We start from the raw sequence: 21,062 nt of genomic DNA on the forward strand, positions 1-21,062 counted from the left end.
AATATAGAGTTGATTACTCAACAACTAAAGAACATCAAAAGCCAAGGCATTGATCAAGGTAAGCGAGTAACTGTGCTTCGAAATACTTTTACTGTAGTTGAAGTATATGTATGTGTCTTTGAATTTCCATTTCATTACGACCACTATATACGTGTGTGTATGTGTTTGTGTGTGTGTGTATGTGTGTGTTCATAATTAATATTATCTATCAAGCGGTAATACACCACATTCTCCCTTTTGAGTTCTCCAGTTATGTATTCATCTCGTCCAATTGTAGACCAATTGATTCACTTATGGAAACGTAATGACGATTTATTAATTAGGAAAGTTGAATTTATTTTTATAATCGTTAAAACTACATTTTTCTTAACTTTTTGCAGGTAGGCTGACTACATAGAGAAGTAGAAAAACAACAAAGATAATTACTGGCACATACTTCTCCGCATACATTATGTTTGGTTATAAATCTTCAATGAAGCTGTCCACAAAGCTGTTTATCATAGAATATGAGCAACTTACCTCTCACAAATATTATTATAGTATGTAAAATTGAAGATGTTCTCATAAGCATACAGTAATTTGATAACATCAATTTTTTATGAAATCTTGATGGAATCTTTTCAATATTGATCTTTAGATCAAGGAAGTGAGCTGGCAGAATTGTTAGCACGCCGGACGAAGGAAGTGCTTAGCGGCATTTCGTCTGTCCTCACTTTCTGAGTTCAAATTTCTCTGAGATTCACTTTATCATTCATCCTTTCGGAGTCGATAAAACAAATACCATTTGAGCACTGGAGTCAATGTCATTGACTTACATCCTCCCCCAGAATTGCTGGCCTAGTACCAAAATTTGAAATAAATATTTGAAACCAATATTATTCCTTAGAATGGCGACCCGCTTTCGTCTAGATTCGCCTTGGGATTGGAAAAATAATTGAGTTGAAATTAATGGCTGTTTAAGACGGTTGGTGTATCGCTTTTCATTGTCAATGATATTGTGTACAAACACACGTCGTCCACCACCATCAAGTGTCTGCCTTACTAACCTATAAAGGACTACACAGTGTTGTGTAACTCCCCCGATGTTTCAGTTAATGTTACAGAGCAGGAGACCCTAACGCTGTTTGATGAGTATAGAACTGATGAACTGAACACATTCAGCAATCTTTCTGGTCTTTGAAGTCGGAGTTTTTAATTAACTTCCGGTGATTCGTTACTTGTTATGTGACATTTAATTTGCATTTAATATTTCAAATCAAAGCGACTGTAATTCCATTAAATTTCATGTTAAAATTTTCATTACAGGCAATATCGGCAATATTTCGAAAGAGGTCTTAAACGTTTTGCAGAAATCAGTGTATTTCAAGCATCAAGATATTGACTTGGCTGTAGATATTCTTGAGAAAATGGCGCCATTGATATCGAACGTGTCGGCTAATATAACACTGGACAATATACTTCTTGGTATCAACAATATAATGAACACACCAGAGAAGGTTTTGGCCGAGGCAGAACAAGCTCATAGAAGTGTCAGCAGGTAATATTCAAATCACTTTTCCTTGTAGTAGTAGTAGTAGTAGTAGAGAGAAAGGAAGAAAGAAAAGAAGCAATAGCAGTAGCCATATTTGCAGCAGCATAAATAATAAAATTTGCTGCATCAACGCTAACCTAGCAACAACAGAGGTAGTAGAAGCAACAGTAGCATACAAAGACATGTTAGTTAAGATAATTAGTGTAATTACACACATAGCTAATTACGTATTCGAAACACATTGTTAATTGAAAGTCGTTTTCTTGATTTTCTCACAGATTACTGGACATTATAGAAACGATCCCAGGAAAAATTCCACAGGAAGAGCAGCAATTCACAGTTTCATACTCGAATCTTGGTATTGGTGTTGCCAAAGTGAATAAGGACACTTTCGATGGTCTTTTCTATGGTGTTTCCTATGGAACTAATGAAACAGAAGCACAGGTACAATACGTTTGCATGATTCTTCTGCTTCTCTTCCATTTTAAAACTTGAATAGAACGAAAAAAATTGATGGAAGAGAGAAAATTATACATTTCAATGAATTTGGCAGTCAAAATATTTAGACAAAAAAATGTAATAAATACGTGTGGTAACAATGGTGAGTGAAACAATGTTATTTATATGTATTTACTGCTGCCGTCAACCAATACACACACATACCCGCGCGCGCGTCCATATGTGTGTGTGACTGTATGAACACACACACACGCGCGTATAAATATATATATATATACACACTCTCAACCAATACAGGGAAATGGACATATGTGTCAATGTGTAATTGTGTATAGCTATGGGAGTATACGCATGTGTTTGGTTGTATGTGTGTGTGCTTGTTACAAGAAGTTTCAGGAACAAATAGTAGAGAAGGATGTCATTGGTTGAAAGCAATGAGATAAACAAAATTTTGCACCAAATGCTTCTGTATTCATGTCACTGCGAACCCAAGAAAGAAATGGAGACAAAAAGTAGAACACGACTGGATAGACCAATAATTAGTTGACCAATGCAGAAACCTCAATGGTTGCTTATGAATGAGACAGTGATAGCGTATGGTACTGGTAGTTTTAGCTATTATGTCACTTGCAGTGTTGTAATATTGAAGTGATTGTGGAAGAAGAAGTTACAACAATAGCATCAGAAACAGTTGTTGTAGTATTATTCATTATTTATCAATTTCAATTTTTCTTTCATTTTTCTCTACCAGCTCTATAACCACTCATACCTTGATCCACAGCAAGAAGATATACAGACATTTTCCTTTATTTCCTTACCAAAGAGTTTACCAAAACATCTGAAAAACGTTGAAAGATCAGCCCTTTCAAGGATAGTCTTTTTCTCGATGAGGAATGATAAGCTATATAGGGTACGGAACAAAACTTTTCTTCTTTCTGTTTGAATTCATTGATACGTTTTTTGATAACAATAATAATACAAAATAACTACCAATGTTTACATGTATGTACTCATCTATATATGACAGTTTGTGTGTGACACACAATGCATAGAGACACTCAGGACGGCGCTTGTTCTGAGTTTCGTCTCTGATAGAGTTCTCTTATATGTACATATATATATGGTGCTAAGGAGTGAGTTTGAACACCTGACTCGTTGTTTACCAAAAGAACTTGTTAAGTACCAGCAGCGTTTATGTAAGCAATTTCGATGTAAAATGAACTATGCTTTCCTTGGAACAAGTACAACTGTCATGTGTAAACTCCTATGAAATATTTATTGTAATATATAATGTATTACTGTAAGACGTTCAGCTGGCAGAATCGTTAGCACACCGGGTAAAATGCTTCGCAGCATTTCGTCTCTCTTTATATTCTGAGTTCAAATTCCGCCGAGGTTGACTTTGCCTTTCATTATTTCGAGATCGATGGCATACGTACCAGTAATCGATTTACCGCTTCTCTTGAAATTGCTAGCCTTATGCCAAAATTTGAAGCTAATATATATTGTATTAAATTGTGCTGATGACTAAAGGATTATTGTCTAAGTATAACAATTCTAACGTTTGGTCGTTTCATGCATTAACAATGCATTTCATTGAATAAATTAATTTACTTAATATCTTCTCTTTTCAGGTAGTACAAAACTTCAGTGCCAAAGGAAATTCTACAATTAACAGCTATGTTCTTGCTGCCAATGTTCTTAATATTCCAATAAGCAACCTTGGTGAACCAGTTAAAATATCATTCAATTTGATAAACCAGGTAATCACTGCGTATTTATTATTGTTGCTGTTTATGTTCATGCAATCTCTAACCCAGTAGACGTATGATGAAACACATCCCAGCCGTGACCACCACATCATTTTGTATTTCATTTGATATTTCATGAAATACTCCATCCAATGTCTTTTTCTTCCATTGTTATGACAATTCTGTGTAAATTATGAGAAAAGACATAGATTTATAAACAAGAAGAAATGGTCAGTTAAACTAGGTCACAGCATCTGATATGGACTTCACAATGTCAATACCAACCAAACATTGATGACCATGGTTTGTTCGGTGTTTGCTAAGCGAAACGAGTCACATTATAATTTTTTGTTGTTGTTGTTGGCACTCCGTCGCTTACGACGTCGAGAGTTCCAGTTGATCCGATCAACGGAACAGCCTGCTCATGAAATTAACTTGCAAGTGGCTGAGCACTCCACAGACACGTGTACCCTTAACGTAGTTCTCGGGGATATTCAGCTTGACAAAGTGTGACAAGACTGACCCTTTGAATTACAGGCACAACAGAAACAAGAAGTAAGAGTGATAGAAAGAGTACAGCAGGGTTCGCCACCATCCCCTGCCGGAGCCTCGTGGAGCTTTTAGGTGTTTTCGCTCAATAAATACTCACAACGCCCGGTCTGGGAATCGAAACCGTGATCTTATGACCGCGAATCCGCTGCCCTAACCACTGGGCCATTGCGCCTCCAACATCATAATTACATACATTCTAATTACAAAGTAATTTGATCAAATTATCAGTTTAATTTTTTTTTCAGAATGCCAGCAACCTACAATGCGTTTACTGGGATGAAAGCCCAGGACTGAGTCCCCGTTGGTCGCCAAATGGCTGTCGAATAACCAAACATGAATCTGGAAAGGAAGTAGTTTGTTCCTGTGACCATCTTACAAGTTTTGCCTTACTAATGGTTGGTAATATTTTGACAAGTCGTTAATTACCCGTAATTTGGCAGTTATGTCTATGCATTACTGATTTTAAAGAGTTGTGTAATAACATACCCACAAGACTTTGTGTTGGAGGATATCTTGGTAAATATATAAGGTTGATATATTGTAAAACGTCACTGTTGTTTTTGTTGCCATTGCTGTTGTATATAGTTTATACTCAGGATGACGCCTTTTAGATGCACGAAGCTACCATTCTTAATTCCATTGCATGGTGATTCCTCCAGCGTTTATGTGAATGGCATAGAGATGGTCAGAGTCATCTTTCTTGATTTAAATATCTTCATTTATGTTGAGGTGTGTTTGTTGCTCAGACATTAAACTTTGGTCTCTTCATAATTCTGTTACAAGATCTTTCCTCTAGTTCATGGGATTTCTTCACCTCAGACTTTCATGTCAGCAATATACATAGAATATACATCTATTCAATACTTGTCAGTTAATACCGCTGCTACCTACAACAGTAAGCCGTTCCTCTAGCTATGGTAAATATTTCAGCCTGAAGGAAAAGCTGAACTGACTGAATATCTTAGTTAAGTCCATACAAATTCTACTGATATCACAAGGACGGAGATTAAACAATCAGGTCACTGATGTTGTCTCTATTATTGTCAGCGTTGTAAGGAACATTAACAATACAGACGTCCTCATATCCTACACCAATACTACACACATTCGTTATATAAGTGTTAACTAACATATAAGAAAAGAGGACGAGGAGGAGCTAAACTGTTGTTGTTTGTTGTTTCTATTGTAGGATGTCCACCGGAATGAAGACTATGTGAAACATGTTAAACCTTTATCTATTATATCTCTCATTGGCTGTGGAATATCCTTTGTTCTTCTTGTTATTACAGTAATAATTCACGTCTGTTTCAGGTAAGCATTTCAATTTCGATTTTCTTTTATAAACTGTTCAAATACAAAGAAACAGGCTGGAATGATCGATGTGGTTGATGTTTGCAGGAAAAACATGGATCAGGAAAGAATTCTTGAATATTATCTGGACAGATATTTTCGTGTAAGATTTGTAAGTGTACCACGGTCATGATGACACGAGAAAAGAAAAGGAGGGAGGATAATCTATTTTTTGTGTTTAACTAGAATTAGTTTGATAATTCAGATAAAATACAGAGCAATATAATGGTGAAACTAGTAACTCTGTCTCTACTATTACTACTATTAATCGCAGTCGCTAAATTATGTTCACACATTTGATTCCCAATGTGTCTAATCTTTCTGGAATGTTAAGACTAATTTTCATTTCTATCTTTTATTCGTTTCATCGTGCTTGCTCAGTAAACAAATTCAGAATAATACCAAACATTCAAAGACAGTGTTGGATTACATAAAGAAATCGGGTGTTACGTTGGCTTAAATCTATGATTCTCTTTTAACCAAACACAAAGGAAGCCCATCCTCTATATGGTCATTTAGTATGCTAGAAATAGCAGGAATACCGGGATTCCATATAGCCATATCAACAAATTCAAATCTGGTGATTTGAAAAGCACACACATATATATATATATATATATATATATATATATATACGGGCGTCTTTCAGTTTTCGTCAACCAAATACTCACACAAGGCTTTGATCAGGCCGAAGCTATAAATGAAGACACCTGTCCAAGGTGCCACAAAGTGGTGCTAAACCCAGAACCATTTCTTTGTGAAGCAATTTCCTACGACACAGCTACAGATTAAATATTTATTGATTTTAAGATATCAATTATATTCTGACTCTCATCGATAAACACGGTTGTATTTATTAATGTATTTATTATTTCTATACTTCAGTAAATGATATATGTATTTTTGTTTTATTATTTCAGACATTTAAGGGATTTAATGACTTCAAAGAATGTAATAAGTTTGTGTATTTCTTTAGCTGTCACTAATCTTATCTTCCTTGTCGGAATGCAATCATACATAGAAATACTGGCTGTTTGTAAGGTAAGCGAAAATCTTCCAAACCATTACATATTTTGTATTATGTAAAACGCTATGAATAACAGTCACAGGATCTTCGCATTATCATTTTCGACGATGTCTTCGGGTTTATGTTCGTACCATTTTTGCTCTGTCAAGTCCATACTTGTTGTAAAGTGTCCAATGGACTATCCTTGCTTTATCGCATGACATTTCTAATATTCTTTCTGGGCTAGTGGCGTACATTGGCTGGTAATATGCCATACAGTTTCACCATTGTGTCCACAAGTTCTTCACTTATCACTTACTGATGTGTTGTCTATTCTGTATTTGATGTAATTGGTTCTTAATGCTTGATCTCGTGCAGCACAGATTAGAACCTCCATTTCCGGTTTTAAATCACTTTTAGTCATCCATAGTCATATTTTTCTTTGTCTGTCTTATGTTCAACATCCCTATAAAATTGTCCATGCATTCTTTTCTTTATTAAACCATTTTCAGTTTCAATCATTCTCAAGTGTTTCTACGGTGCTTTATCTTTGCAATCTTCCATCTAACACAGGCCTGACCTTCTTCCAATAATAGCATGGTATGTAAAAAAAGCCACAGAACCACTATGTTGTTTTCTTCTGCTCTAATGCTGTGATCACATCCAATCAGTAGTCTTCCCCTTCTTTTTCCTGGTACATACAGTCTGTCTGTGGTACTTTTTGGGTGGAGTATCCCATATCTAGTCAGCAACTTCCTTGTCTTTCTGTCTAAGTTGTTTAGTTTATCTACTGTCCATGCGATTACCCCTGCTCCATATCAAAGGAGTGAAACCGCCAAGGTGTTGATAGCTTCAATCAGATTCCGTCCATTTAATTTCGACTTAAGGATCAGTCTCAGTTTGTGCAAGTATTCCACCTTAAATTTTTGTCATTTCTTTCTCCATCAATTTAACCATTTCCACTATCCCCTAGTACTTATAGCCTGTCTTATTATCTGCTTCATAACCTCCCCTAACGGTATCGCTAGCCCTTCCATACATTTGATTTTGCCTCTCTTCAAGACTAACACACCACATTGAAAGTACACACCGTATCAACGAGGGAACTGACTTGGGATTCAGCTTTACCATAAAGTTTGAGATCATTCATGAATAACAAGTGGTTGACTTTTTGTTGGAGGCTTTTGAATTCATACCTAGCCTTTGCTCCCCTCAGAATCAGTGTGAGTGGTATCATGCACAGTCCAAAGATAAGTGGCGACAGGCAATCCCTTTGGAAGATGCCTCTCCTGATTTCTATTGGCCCTAAACTTCTTCCATATGTTGTCAGTTCTGTCCTACAATTCGCCATGCTTTTTCCAAGCAATCGCTCAACATTCGATGCAATACCAAATAGGTCCAAAAATTGTGGGATCATATCGTACGCCTTACGATAGTCGATCCATGGCATGGCTAAGTTAGTCTTCCTCCTCTTGCAATCTCTAAGTACAGTTTTGTCAACCAGCAGTTGACCCTTGGTACATCTGCACTTATGCTTGCAAACCTTCTGCTCATGTGGCAGGACTCCATTTTTTCCCAGACGTCCGGACATTGACTCCGCAACTATTCCAGTAATAATTTCAACATAAGTGGCAAACAGGATATCAGCTTGTAATTGTCTACCGTATTGCCTTTTTTTATGTTTTTCAAGCATAGCACTATCCTACACATTGTCAACCAATCTGGTGTTACTTGGTCGGCATTTAACAAGGTTGTGCAGCTATTCGTACTTGACATTCACCAAATCTTTTGCTCCAGTAGCCTTGAACTCATCATTATTATTATTATTATTATTATTATTATTATTATTATTATTATTATGTAATGAAAACTCAGCGTATTTTCCTGGGTATGATGGAAAGTATCAGCTGTCCAAAGCCAGCAAGCTAAGGTGACACTTTTTATTGGTCATGCTTCACGAACTCTGTGAAAAATTCTTGCCGTTCCAAGTAATGCTGATTGCACAAATCATTTCAGCCATATTGGAGCTTTGGTGCTGATACTTCCAAGTACATCAATTATAATTGGTATCACGTCTCCTCTCTTCATTGACCACACCCTTCATATTTCCTACTTTAAATCGTCATAGTTGTTTATTTTCTCTTTTTTTCACATTGATCCTGTTGTCACCGGGACATGCTATGTCGATTATCATACATGTTCTTCCCTTTTTGTTCACCACAACAGTGTCTGGTTTCCAATGTCAGGTCGAGTTACCGCACTGGAGCATTACATCCCGCAGTAGTTTGCAATTCTAATTTTTGGTGAATCCTTCTGGAGTTCGCTCACACCACTTCTTTTATCTTTGTAGGACGCGATTTCCACAGAGCTCCCAATGGATCATTCTTGCCACATTGTCATATCGTCTTTTGTATTCCTGTTGTGCCAATTTCGGGCACTAGCTAACGATGTGCCATACCGTTTCACCCCTCTCACCACACATTCTGCCTTTGTTGCTATCGGTAGTGTTGTCTATTCTGCACTTCATATAGTTGGTCCTTAACGCCTGTTCTTGAGCTGCGATATGAGTGCTTCTGTCTCTATCTTCAGGCCACCCCTCCTCCTCCATAGCCATTAATCTTCTGTATCTGTCTTGGCGTTCACATCTCTTGCAAACTAACTGTACATTCTCTTTTCCTTCTCTGCTTTTTCTTTCTTTTTTGATGTTCATTTATTGTTTAAATTTTTCTTCAGTTACACAATTGTCAGTTTTGATGACACCGGCCTTCTTCGAGCATTTCAACAGTAGCACCACGGCATTTTTTTGCATACCACCCTGAACGCTTTCCACTGCTTCGATTCAGTCCTGGCAACTGATCAAACCTCTCCCACCCTTTTTCCTGGACAAGTAGAGCCTATCAGTGTCACTCTTAGGGTGGATGGCTCCGTGTACTGTCAACATTTTTCTGGCCTTTGTATCCATTTTCTTTATTTCTCTCTTTTTGCCATTTTATAACTGTCGCTTTATACTGAAGTGATGCTATCACCCACGTATTAACTGCTTGGATTTTATTCCATCCAGTCAATTTTGAGCGCAGCACCAACCTCAGTCTTCGGAAATATTCTATCCTCATCTGCCTTTTATTTCTTTTTCCATTATCTCGTTGAAATCTAGCATGCCAAGGTATTTGTATCCTTCTGTTTCAATTTTTTAATGAAGTCACTGTTCGGTAATTCTCTCCATGCTAGGGAGTGTATTATTATTATTATTATTATTATTATTATTCAGTAGTTTTATTTCTTATAACGTGCTTTCACTTCACTACCGAGCGCAGCTCTGTGCGCCTTGGGTATGTGCTGTGGTTTGCTGTGATGCTCTTATGGTTACTGTATTGAAAGTGTTTTGCGTAGGATATTATTATTATTATTATTATTATTATTATAACCGAATGGTAAGGTAATGGATTGGGAAAAGCATCAAGCTAAATATCTTACGTCTCTCTCTAAGTTTTATGTCTGTTTTGGATTCCACCGTTTCTAGGTTCGATAATCTAAAATACCATTCATGTACTGACATTGACGTAGTTAACCGTTATACCATCCCTGCAAAACATGTGTCAAGGTCAGAAACCCTTAACCTGTTGTTGTTGTTGTTGTCATTATAGACAGTGGCTGCTCTGTTACACTACTTCCTTTTGACATCTCTCGTATGGATGTCTTTCGAGCCCATTTATGTCTTCGCAAGCATGGTTGATGCATTCACAACATATCGGACATCTTTTATGAAGTGGAGTTCAATCTTGGCCTGGGGTATGTATAACGGTTTTCTGGTTTTCTGTCTTTATATATATTTCTTACACACACGCATACATGCACGTGCACACACACAAAAACAAACAAAACCAATCCAGTTTCGTCATTTCATTTTTGTATTTGAGAATTACTTGACGTGAAAAGGTTCACACGAATGATTCGAACCAGTATATCTCTCGATCTTATTTACTTCATAAAACCAAATATGTTGAAAAGAAAAGTTTACTTAGACGGGAATTGAACGCTGGATATTAATCTAAAACCTGCAAACCATGTCCCTTAGCGTTATTTAAGTTGATGTTATCCATTTGGGTTTCCGTTTATTTTCCTCCTTTTTTCTGTATTATTCTCATCTAATTATACAAAGAGCATTGACAATCCCATCTGGCACAGTGTTGTATGTCCTCAATCCCATTGCTTTAAACAGCCTCAATCTCGATTACAAATCTGACTCGCATTAAAATCCAGAAGCGTTGAACCCTGAGTGAAAACATCCCTTACTCACTGTTGTACTTAAGTGCTACTTTGGAACTGATCAAGCAGACATATACTTGAAAATGTTCTACGACTATCTTGTCACTGTATCAAACATTACATTATCCAATTTATTCTTCCAGTTTTCAAGACTGTAGAATGGGATCTAAAGAAATTTAGCTACTATTTCTAGCACATCGAAGAAAACATAGAAACGTAGACCTCTTTTTAGAAGGGATTAAATCCATGACAATTTAAATATTGTAGTATTATTGTGTAACGTACGTAAATGTCCAGGTTGTGATGGATGACTATATATCGTAATTTGAAAGTGGAGTGAGATATTGAAGAAAAGTCATGAGGAACCCACGACAACATAGACTGAGAGATTTGGTGGACTCACGTCTGATGTTAAACATTCTTGGCTGAAATATCTTTTTAGTGAAGTAAAGAGATGACACAGTAGATTTGAATCCTTCAACAAATAATCAAATATCTCCTTCACTCGATCTTCTTGTATAATTTCTTGAGAGTTACATGTAGATTCTTCATCTTGATTTCACAAATAATTTAGATAAGACAGGAGACAGTGGACCAAATGTTATATTGAGCCGAAACCACTTTAAAATATGTTGTCGCTGTTTCACTTCAGATAAATTCTTCAGGTTCATAAGCAATGAAGTTCTTGATGTGACCATCCCCTCTTTTCAGACATAGTTTATCTGAAGTTGCCTAATACAGCATGTCAATTTTTTCCTTAAACGTAGGAAATTATTGTTTCTGAGATATTAGGTTGTTATTTCTAGCAGATCAATTGACCGTATAGGAGTTCCTTCTTAGCAATATTTGCACTTCTGTCATAAACTAAGGAAACTGAAAATATATTTTAGAGGGTGCCACAAACAGAAAAGTTGTTTTAACATAACTTGAAACAAGGAAGAGGTCAATTAGCTAAATAAGTTAATTAATGATTTGTGGGATAAGATATTTATTTTGCCTTGATCATCATGATGGTTCAGTCAAGAATAAAGACAGATGAATAATTTGATTCTTATTAGAAAGGTAATGGGGGTAAATATTCATGATTTGGGATTGAATAGATTGGTAAATTGGTGAGATGTTGAAATATCTACAAATTTATATTCATTTCTATAAATATCGTTATCAGGTCTACCAGCTATCATTGTTCTACTTACTCTAGTAATTAACCGCACAGGCAATTACATCAGAATCGAACAATTGTAAGTATTTTTCTATTTCGTTCACCTCATTTCGTACACCACATAAAGGACAAACTGTAAAGAGCCCCCCACCAGTCTTAGGACTTAAATATTAATATGGAATTTGTCTGCACATTAGTGCCATGATGTACCGGGTCAAACTGATATGGAGGTTCTCATTGTTAAATAAGTTCTTCAAAGTCACACCAATGACCAAATGTATCCATAAATCTGAATTTAGTGATGAAGAAGTCAACGGGTAAATAGTATCTCATTGATTTGTCCTAGACTTGAATTGAACGGGAGATGTTCACTTGTAATGAATTCATATTTCTGCTGGGAATGTTTGTGTCGGTCGGGAAGTTTTATGCGTTTTGCTTTAGATGACGATCTTGGGGGCGCCACTACAGGGCTAGGGTTAGGGTTATCCTTGATCTGGTTACCTAGCAGATCGTTTTTTACAGAGTTTCTTCTAGCAGCAGACTTTTCAATTCCAGTCTGGTCTGGTTCCCCACTGAATAATGCGGGTCTTGTTGTCCTGGGTGATGACCGAATCGGCGTGAGTTTCTGGCTTATCATTAAGGCATTAACAGTGACAATAAGAGATGGATCTATTTGTTCAGAGTTGACTTTTTGATCTGACACCGGTTCCTTGTTTATCGAATGGATATATTTATCATATCGTAGGCTGAGAGATCGAAAATCGCCTTTATTTGTTTCGGTAGCTATGTTTTCCGACATAACTGTATGGCTATATTTTAAACTGAGTGACTAATTTGCTCCGTTTTGCATTCGTTTGTGGGGAGACGCTTTGTTTTGTTTGTGTTTGGTACGGCGTCACTCGTGACACGTGTGTTTTTCTTTTATTTTCTGTGTGTGTCGTGTAGGTATTATTATTATTTGGTAGAACGGAAAACTATTACATTTTTGAGTTTGTGTGTTGTATTGAAAGCATGCCTTCTGCAGTAGCGCTATGATTTTTTTAAAAAATCAAGTTTGTGATATCTTCTTACGAGATCATATTGACGGTGATACATAAATCTGAGGGTCAAAATTTCAAATTTCTTTTGCTCACATACAAAGAAGCGACAGTACACGCTAAAATTACTTTGCCCTGAATTTCTAAAGTGTGAAGAATTCATACACAAGTATGACAGTATATTGGTATTACATTACATGTTTTAAAAATATGTTCTACATCTCTCTCTCTCTTTCTGTCTCCCCATTTATCGATCTATCTCTCCTCATGTGTGTGTGTGTGTGTGTGTGTATGTGTTTCTGAGAATCTGGCTATTGAAAGGCTCATTAAATAATTTATTCATAAATGTACATTATTAATTGTAAGTATGAAAATGTCTTTTCGTTTCGTTTGAGATCGAAATCACTTCACCTTAATGCTTCTGTGACGCTTCATTTTAATGCCTGAACGTTTGACAAATTTATTTTCTTCATTCCCTTTCTATTTCTTTGTAGCTGTTGGTTAACCGAGCCATATTTCTATGCTACTTTCTCGGCTCCTGTGGTGATCATTCTCATCTTAAACCTGAAGATATTCTCTCCCATTATCCGGCGCCTTACTTCAATGCAAAATAACCGGAAATTTGAACGCAGAAGAAAAGTACGTGTTTTTGGCATCGTTGGTTTGTTTTTCCTGCTGGTGCTAACGTGGGTCTTAGTATTCTTTGCTGTTGCTGTTTTCGAAGCAGCAGAAGTGTTTAAATACCTTTTGGCTATCTTCAACACCCTTCAAGGAATGTTTATCTTCATATTCTATTGTATATGCAAGAAAGATACCAGAGATGTCATCATAAAGTATGCAACTACACGAAAGAGAGCGACATTCCCCGTCGGCAGAAGTAAGTGGGATTTGTTTTTGTTTTTTCTTTATTTATTCCGGCATCAAAATCAGCGACACTGATGTCATGGCGGGGATAATCACAAACATCATTTCCAGCAACGCTATCAGTGTTTACCGAGAGGCGTCATCATCATCATCATCATCATCATCATCATCATCATCATCATCATCATCATCGTCATCGTCATCATTGCCATCGTCGTCGTCAGTAGCAGCAACATGAACAGGAGCATTCATAGATAAATTCTGTATATATATATATATATATATATATATATATATATTGTTGTACTTGGGGATGGTCATATTGCCAGTTTAGCCAATAAAAACACACGCACTGTATATTTGGTGTTAAATTTTTTTTTTTTTTCAGCTTTATATTACATTAATCTTAATCTTAATCTTATTTCGGCCAGAGTTCTTTCGTCACACTTCTGTGACCTCATCAGTGGTCCTTTGTTTCCTTCTTTCTTATGTGTGTCTCACCTTGCTAACTATCAGCTGATAGTTAGCAAGGTGAGACACACATAAGAAAGAAGGAAACAAAGGACCACTGATGAGGTCACAGAAGTGTGACGAAAGAACTCTGGCCGAAATAAGATTAAGATTAAGATTAATGTAATATAAAGCTGAAAAAAAAAAAAAAAATTAACACCAAATATACAGTGCGTGTGTTTTTATTGGCTAAACTGGCAATATGACCATCCCCAAGTACAACAACATCTGTTTCAACACACGATTTCACATAAAAAATCTTGCAAAACAAGTATATATATATATATATATATATATATACAGAGAGAGAGAGAGAGATAAATAGATATCATAGATAGATAGATAGATAGACATGCCCCCGCTCTCACATTCATATATGTATAAATACATACATACATATATCGCAGGACTAAGTGCACAAAGGAAAAGAGTAACACTCAACACACATTTGGTTGTAATTACACGTATATAATGTGACAGTATGTCAAACTGTTGTTCTGACACACACACACGCGCACACACACATACACAAACACATACATGCACACACACACACTCACACATGTTTAATAGGGTAAATCGATAGTTAAACACATTCTTGTTCCCGTAATTTGCTAAAATAAAAGCAGGAGCTTGAACAATTATACCGTTTTCAAACATAGTTCCCTTGCTTTTCGATGCCCTTCTTCCAGTGTCCATCAGCTTGACCCTGACACACATTTGAACCAGAGGATTAAGATCCCTGATTTCTGCACTTTTCCTGGTGCAAAACTGCCAAACAGAAACGCAAACTTTTGCATCGTAAAATCCTCACATCGTTAATACTTTTAGCAACAGAATCGGATCTAGTTCAAAACGGGGGCACCAGTATTTTCTTAACGAAACACTTTGAAACTTGGGATACTGGTAGAATGTGTCATATAAAACATCTTTTTCTCTTAGTCTTCTTAAGAAAAATTATTATATTGCAATTTATTTCATGTTAAAGTTGTCGTATTTCTGTAATTTCAACCAATGACTGACGTCCATTCAGCCGAATACATTAAGTGCTGACTACGTAAACAAACGATTCTCAAACGATTCTGGCGGTGATAAAATTATTATTTCCTTGTCAAAAAATGGCTGAAGCATATTGGCAGTAGTTAATAAACCTTTCTATTATAGGCACAAGGCCTGGTTTTTTTAGGGAAGGAGCAAGTCAATTAGGTTTAGGGTTAGGGAAAACGAACACACGTGTTGCCTCTCTGCAAAATGTCAGAAGTAATGGAGATTAAATACGCTTTACACCGCTTAAACTGCCAAAGGAGTAACTGTAAACAGCTGAATACTTGTCAGTGATTTGTTGAAATTATCGAAATAAGACAATTTTTTACATGAAATTAATTCGAATACAAAATTTTTTTTCTGTTCTATAACACAAAATAGATAAGTATACGAAGTTTGAAAGTCTTTCGGTACCAAAAACACTACATAAAACATAAATGAAAACTGGTGCCCCCGTTTTGAACTAGATCCACAGAATCAAAATTGTGTCAAGTCGGAGACAGTAATGAGTTGAGTTTAATATTGACTTACGTGACGCAACCAGAGATAATACTGAAAGAGAATGTTGGCTCTCCGTCGCTTACGATGTCGAGGGTTCCAGTTGATCCGATCAACGGAACAGCCTCCTTGTGAAATTAACGTGCAAGTGGCTGAGCACTTCACAGACACGTGTACCCTCGGGGATATTCAGCGTGACACAGTGTGACAAGGCTGACCCTTTGAATTACAGGCACAACAGAAACAGGAAGTAAGAGTGAGAGAAAGTCGTGGCGGAAGAGTACACCAGGGTTCGCCACCATCCCCTGCCGGAGCCTCGTGGAGCTTTAGGTGTTTTCGCTCAATAAACACTCACAACGCCCAGTCTGGGAATCGAAACCGCGATCCAATGACCGCGAGTCCACTACCCTAACCACTGGGCCATTGCGCTTCCACACTGAAAGAGAATAATACAGAGAAAACAATCACTAAATTCGCCAGTGATATTAAAAGTGACAAAAGAACAATATTACAAAAATACCTGAATTAACTAATGGAAAGAAATAATAAGCTTGAAATAAAAATGAGTATAATGAAGAAATACGTATATAAAGAAAAGAAAGAACTCAACGATTTGCAAAAGAAATAGCGACAAAAATGTGACAATAGAAAGTCCCAGTCTAAATTATGTTGAACGGAAAGAATAGCCATTAACATAAGAATTAAGGGATACGAAGAATATAAAGCGAGCATGAAATACAAGAACCCTTCATCGAGATACGGAGAGGCTGGTATAGGATCAGGATGCAGAGAGGATGGCACGGGACAGAATGCAGAGAGGCTGGCACGGACCAGGAGGCAAAGAGGCTGACATGGGACCAGGATGCAGAAAGGCTGGAATAGGACCAAGATGCAGAGAGGCTAAAACGGGAGCAGGATGCAAAGAGGCTGGCATGTGAGAAAGATGCAGAGAGGGTGGCATGGGACCAGGATGCAGAGAGGCTGCAATAGGACAAGGATGTAGAGAGGTTGGTATGGGATCAGGATGCAGAGAGGCTGCAAATGGGACAAGGATGTAGAGAGGTTGGTATGGGATCAGGATGGTGAGAGGATAGCACGGGACTAAGATGCAGGGAGGCTGGCATGGGGTCGCCATCGATAGAGGGCACTAGTTGATCTGGTCGGCTCTACGCCTCTGGAACCACTAATATGCAATGATTTCAGGCCCATCAAGCAAGTGCATGAAGCCAAGAATGCAAGGTCATCTAAAGATTATAGTTTTATACAAATTGAGTCGGAGCAAAAGGAATTAAAAGTATTGGATATTTCATCTTTCGATTATAAAATGTAATATTGTAATGGTATAATGTATATCTGTACCTGTATTTATATATGTATATCTATATTTTATATCGTTTTCTCATTTATGTTTCCAGGTAGAAGTTCTGGTAATGAGATAGAAGATAGAAGAGCAGAAACCAATTTCTAAGTGAAAATCGAAAAACATGTTGCCTCCATGAGTCGTCTTTGATCATATTTTGCGTCATAAAATAATATTTTCACTATATGTGACATTAAATATATTTCCTGTAAAGAATATTTATTTGTACCTTTCAATACCACATTATGCAACCGAAAGACTATAATCGACAATAATGTAATTTTAACAAGTTTCAGTGCCTACCATTTCTTAAAACAGCAAAACTGAAAATTTTCTTCCTTACTTCTAATTTTCTTTTACCACTGTAATCTTCCAATTTTCTCAATAAAAGAATAAATCTAGCTTATTGTTATCGCTTTGTCTTTTGAAATGAAATACTGTAACACCGCAGTTTAATTTCAAATGCAGCCTAAAGAGGCAGAGATTTCTTCACCTATTTTAAACATTCCGCTAACCTTTTGAAAACATAAATGATGTGAATATTTAGCAAATAAGATTTATACTATTTTATCTACACTGAACCGCAGAAGAAATGCTATCTTTTCTAGTGTAATTTTTATATGGTAAATTCTGAAAATTTACTTCGCGGATGTAAATGTAAGTATTCCAAGACCAGCTGGTTTATGGCTGAGACCCAAATTGTAGGTAAACTTTCAACATTACACGAAACGAGACGCCAAATCGCTGCTGCTTTGAATGCAGAGAGAGAAAGAGAGAGAATGATATTAGTCTTAAAAAAAAACAACTTCTAGAGTTAACTTGTTTGACTAAAACCCATTCAAGAGGATGCTTCGGCATGGCCGCAGTTAGATGACTGAAGCAAGTAAAAGATTAAAAGAATAACATGTGTATGTATGGATATATATATATATATACACACAAAGAAACAATCTACATAAGTGCGTGCGATCGCGCACTCATGCAATATGGACGAACAAGACTCTTCATTTCATACACACATACGTACACACATAAGACTTTCACACATCCATACATAAACGCATTTGCATACGAGACCGGAAGTAATAGAAAATATTCTTTAAACAATGCTTTAAAAAACAAATTTAAAAACCAAGTTTTTTAGTGTCAAGAGAAACTACTCTAATCAAACACTATAATTATACGTTAAGAGTTATCTCCCTTAAGCAGTAAAATTATGTTTCTGGGAGAAGCCTTGAGATGTTGGAATTAACAACTGGAGACGATATAGAACGACTGCAGGCGTGCAACCATGTATATATACACTTGCATATATCCAAGCATACACAAGTATATACATCACGTGATTCACGGGAAAATCGGATGTTTTTATACATCGATGGTCACAATGCACTTAGCATCGTTTTCACCTTTGAATGGTGTGTCACTCCGCATATATATATATATGCATTATATATATATATGTATATATATGCATTATATATATATATATATGCATTATATATATATATATATATATATATGCATTATATTTATTTATTTATTTATTTATTTATGGGTTTCAGCCAAGTGGCTGCGGTCATGCTGGTGCACCACCGTGATTTTCCGTCTTTATGCTGTGCTCTCTTCACGTTCCTTGCATGTCTCTTCTCCCCCACCTGATATGGTCCAATCAAGAGTTTTGATGGCACATCTGGTATATAAGAGAATTTGACATCGCTGCCTTAAACTGTGTCTCATTACGAGCCATTGGTTCGTCTGATATCGTGGAGAGGAAAGCGTCAAGTTTTGTCTTGAAGACCTCCGCATCCATGTCTTGCATGTCTCTCAAATGTTTTGGCAGGGCATTGAAGAGCTGAGGTCCTCTGAAACCGAGGCTGCTGCAGTATCTCGTTCTTATGTGAGATGCAGTGGACGGCACCTTTGGCACCATGCAGTGGCGACCCGTGCGGGCATTCCTGTAGTACTTGATGCCAAAGTTTGGCACCAGTCCTTCCAGTATTTTCCATATGTATATTATTACATATCTCTCACGCCTGCGCTCCAGGGAGTAGAGACCTAGTGCCTTCAGTCGCTCCCTGTAGTTCATCTGTTGGTCTGTGGCGATCTTTTTTTTGTATAGTGCCGCTGAATTGCCTCGAGTTCTGCTGTCCGCCTAACACTGTGTGGTGACCACAACTGAGAGCAATAGTCTAGGCGGCTCAGAACAAATGTCTTCCATAGAGTCAACATGACTTTTTGATCCCTTGTACGGAATGTCCTCAGTATCCACCCTGCCAGTTGTCTGCACTTTGCTGTCAACTTGACAATGTGCATGTGAAATGATGCATCACTACACATGTTGATGCCCAGATCTCTTACTGTTTGTGGTTCTGGGATTGCAGTACCTCCAGGTCCTGTGTATGCCAGTTGGGAGGTACTTGTGGTCTTGTAGCGCTATACTTGAAATTTTTTGCATTGAACTGCATATTATTTTGCTCTGCCCACTCATGTATTGCATTTAGGTCATTCTGCAGGCTTACAATATCATCAGGATTCTTTATTGCCTGAGATATCTTTGTGTCATCAGCATAGCTAGTGACAGTGGCTCTCCGAGTGACCGTGGGCATGTCCAGAAGGGCCACTATGAACAGTAGTGGCCCCAGAACAGTTCCTTGTGGAACACCGCTCAATATCTGTGTTTCCCTATATATATATATGCATTATATATATAAATATGCATTATATATATATTTATATGTGCATTATATATATATATATATATATATATATGCATTATATATATATATATATATATATATATATATATATATATGCATTATATATATATATGCATTATATATATATATATGCATTATATATATATATGCATTATATATATATATATATATATATATATATATGCATTATATATATATATATATATATATATATGCATTATATATATATATATATGCATTATATATATATATATATGCATTATATATATATATATATATATATGCATTATATATATATATATATATATATATATATATGCATTATATATATATATATATATATATATATGCATTATATATATATATATGGATCTATTTTAAAACGGGGGCGCCAGTTTTCATTTATGTTTTATGTAGTGTTTTTGGTACGGAAAGACTTTCAAACTTCGTATACTTATCTATTTTGTGTTATAGAACAGAAAAATATTTTTGTATTCGAATTTATTTCATGTAAAAAATTGTCTTATTTCGATAATTTCTACTAATCGCTGATGTCTATTCAGTTGAAAACAGTTAGCGCTGTAACGGTGTATATCGTATTAATCCCCTAACCCTAACTAGACTGTTAACCGTAACCGTAACCGTAACCCTAAAACTAACCCTAACTCTAGAATCCGAACTCTAAAATTGTTACACACATAGATACGCACAGCGTAATTTATTATATAAACAATATATGCGTATAAATTACGATTAAACCGGATGAAATATGTCATAGGGAATAACATTTTTATGACCGCCCAGCAGTAACTCTATTGAGCTGAATAGACGTCAGTGATTGGTTGAAATTACAAAAATACGACAACTTTAACATGGAATAACTTGCGAATTCCTTTTTTTTGTTAAGAAGACTAAGAGCAAAATATGTTTTATATGACACATTCTACCAGTG

The 21,062-nt window shown here is 36.4% G+C and overlaps 1 protein-coding gene across 3 annotated transcripts; it reads left to right on the plus strand.

Annotated features, from left to right (window-relative positions):
* The first annotated feature begins 6 nt into the window (after positions 1-6).
* On the plus strand, positions 7-17,791 carry LOC149130108 (adhesion G protein-coupled receptor G2-like). Of its 3 annotated transcripts, none has more exons than XM_089346409.1 (12): positions 7-58; positions 1,306-1,537; positions 1,810-1,975; positions 2,742-2,900; positions 3,625-3,753; positions 4,539-4,688; positions 5,483-5,604; positions 6,564-6,684; positions 10,294-10,438; positions 12,084-12,156; positions 13,609-13,991; positions 17,446-17,791. In XM_089346409.1, exons 2-12 carry the CDS (start codon positions 1,407-1,409, stop codon positions 17,496-17,498), a joined length of 1,632 nt encoding a protein of 543 aa, XP_089202535.1. In that variant the 5' UTR covers positions 7-58; positions 1,306-1,406; the 3' UTR covers positions 17,499-17,791. The 3 variants fall into 3 exon arrangements, 2 of the variants coding, with proteins under 2 accessions (XP_089202535.1, XP_089202536.1); XM_089346410.1 differs by having other exon boundaries at positions 2,772-2,900; XR_016239232.1 differs by lacking the exon at positions 12,084-12,156.
* The last annotated feature ends 3,271 nt before the right edge of the window (positions 17,792-21,062 follow it).

Source organism: Octopus bimaculoides, chromosome 30, assembly GCF_046866305.1.
Source record: "Octopus bimaculoides isolate indiv1 chromosome 30, ASM4686630v1, whole genome shotgun sequence".
Lineage (NCBI taxonomy): Eukaryota > Metazoa > Mollusca > Cephalopoda > Octopoda > Octopodidae > Octopus > Octopus bimaculoides.

Coding starts and splice junctions, on each gene's coding strand:
- LOC149130108 (XM_089346409.1), top strand. CDS start 1,407: ATGGCGCCATTGATATCGAACGTGTCGGCTAATATAACACTGGACAAT. Junction 1,538..1,809: donor GCTCATAGAAGTGTCAGCAG/GTAATATTCAAA, acceptor ATTTTCTCACAG/ATTACTGGACATTATAGAAA. Junction 2,901..3,624: donor GGAATGATAAGCTATATAGG/GTACGGAACAAA, acceptor TTCTCTTTTCAG/GTAGTACAAAACTTCAGTGC.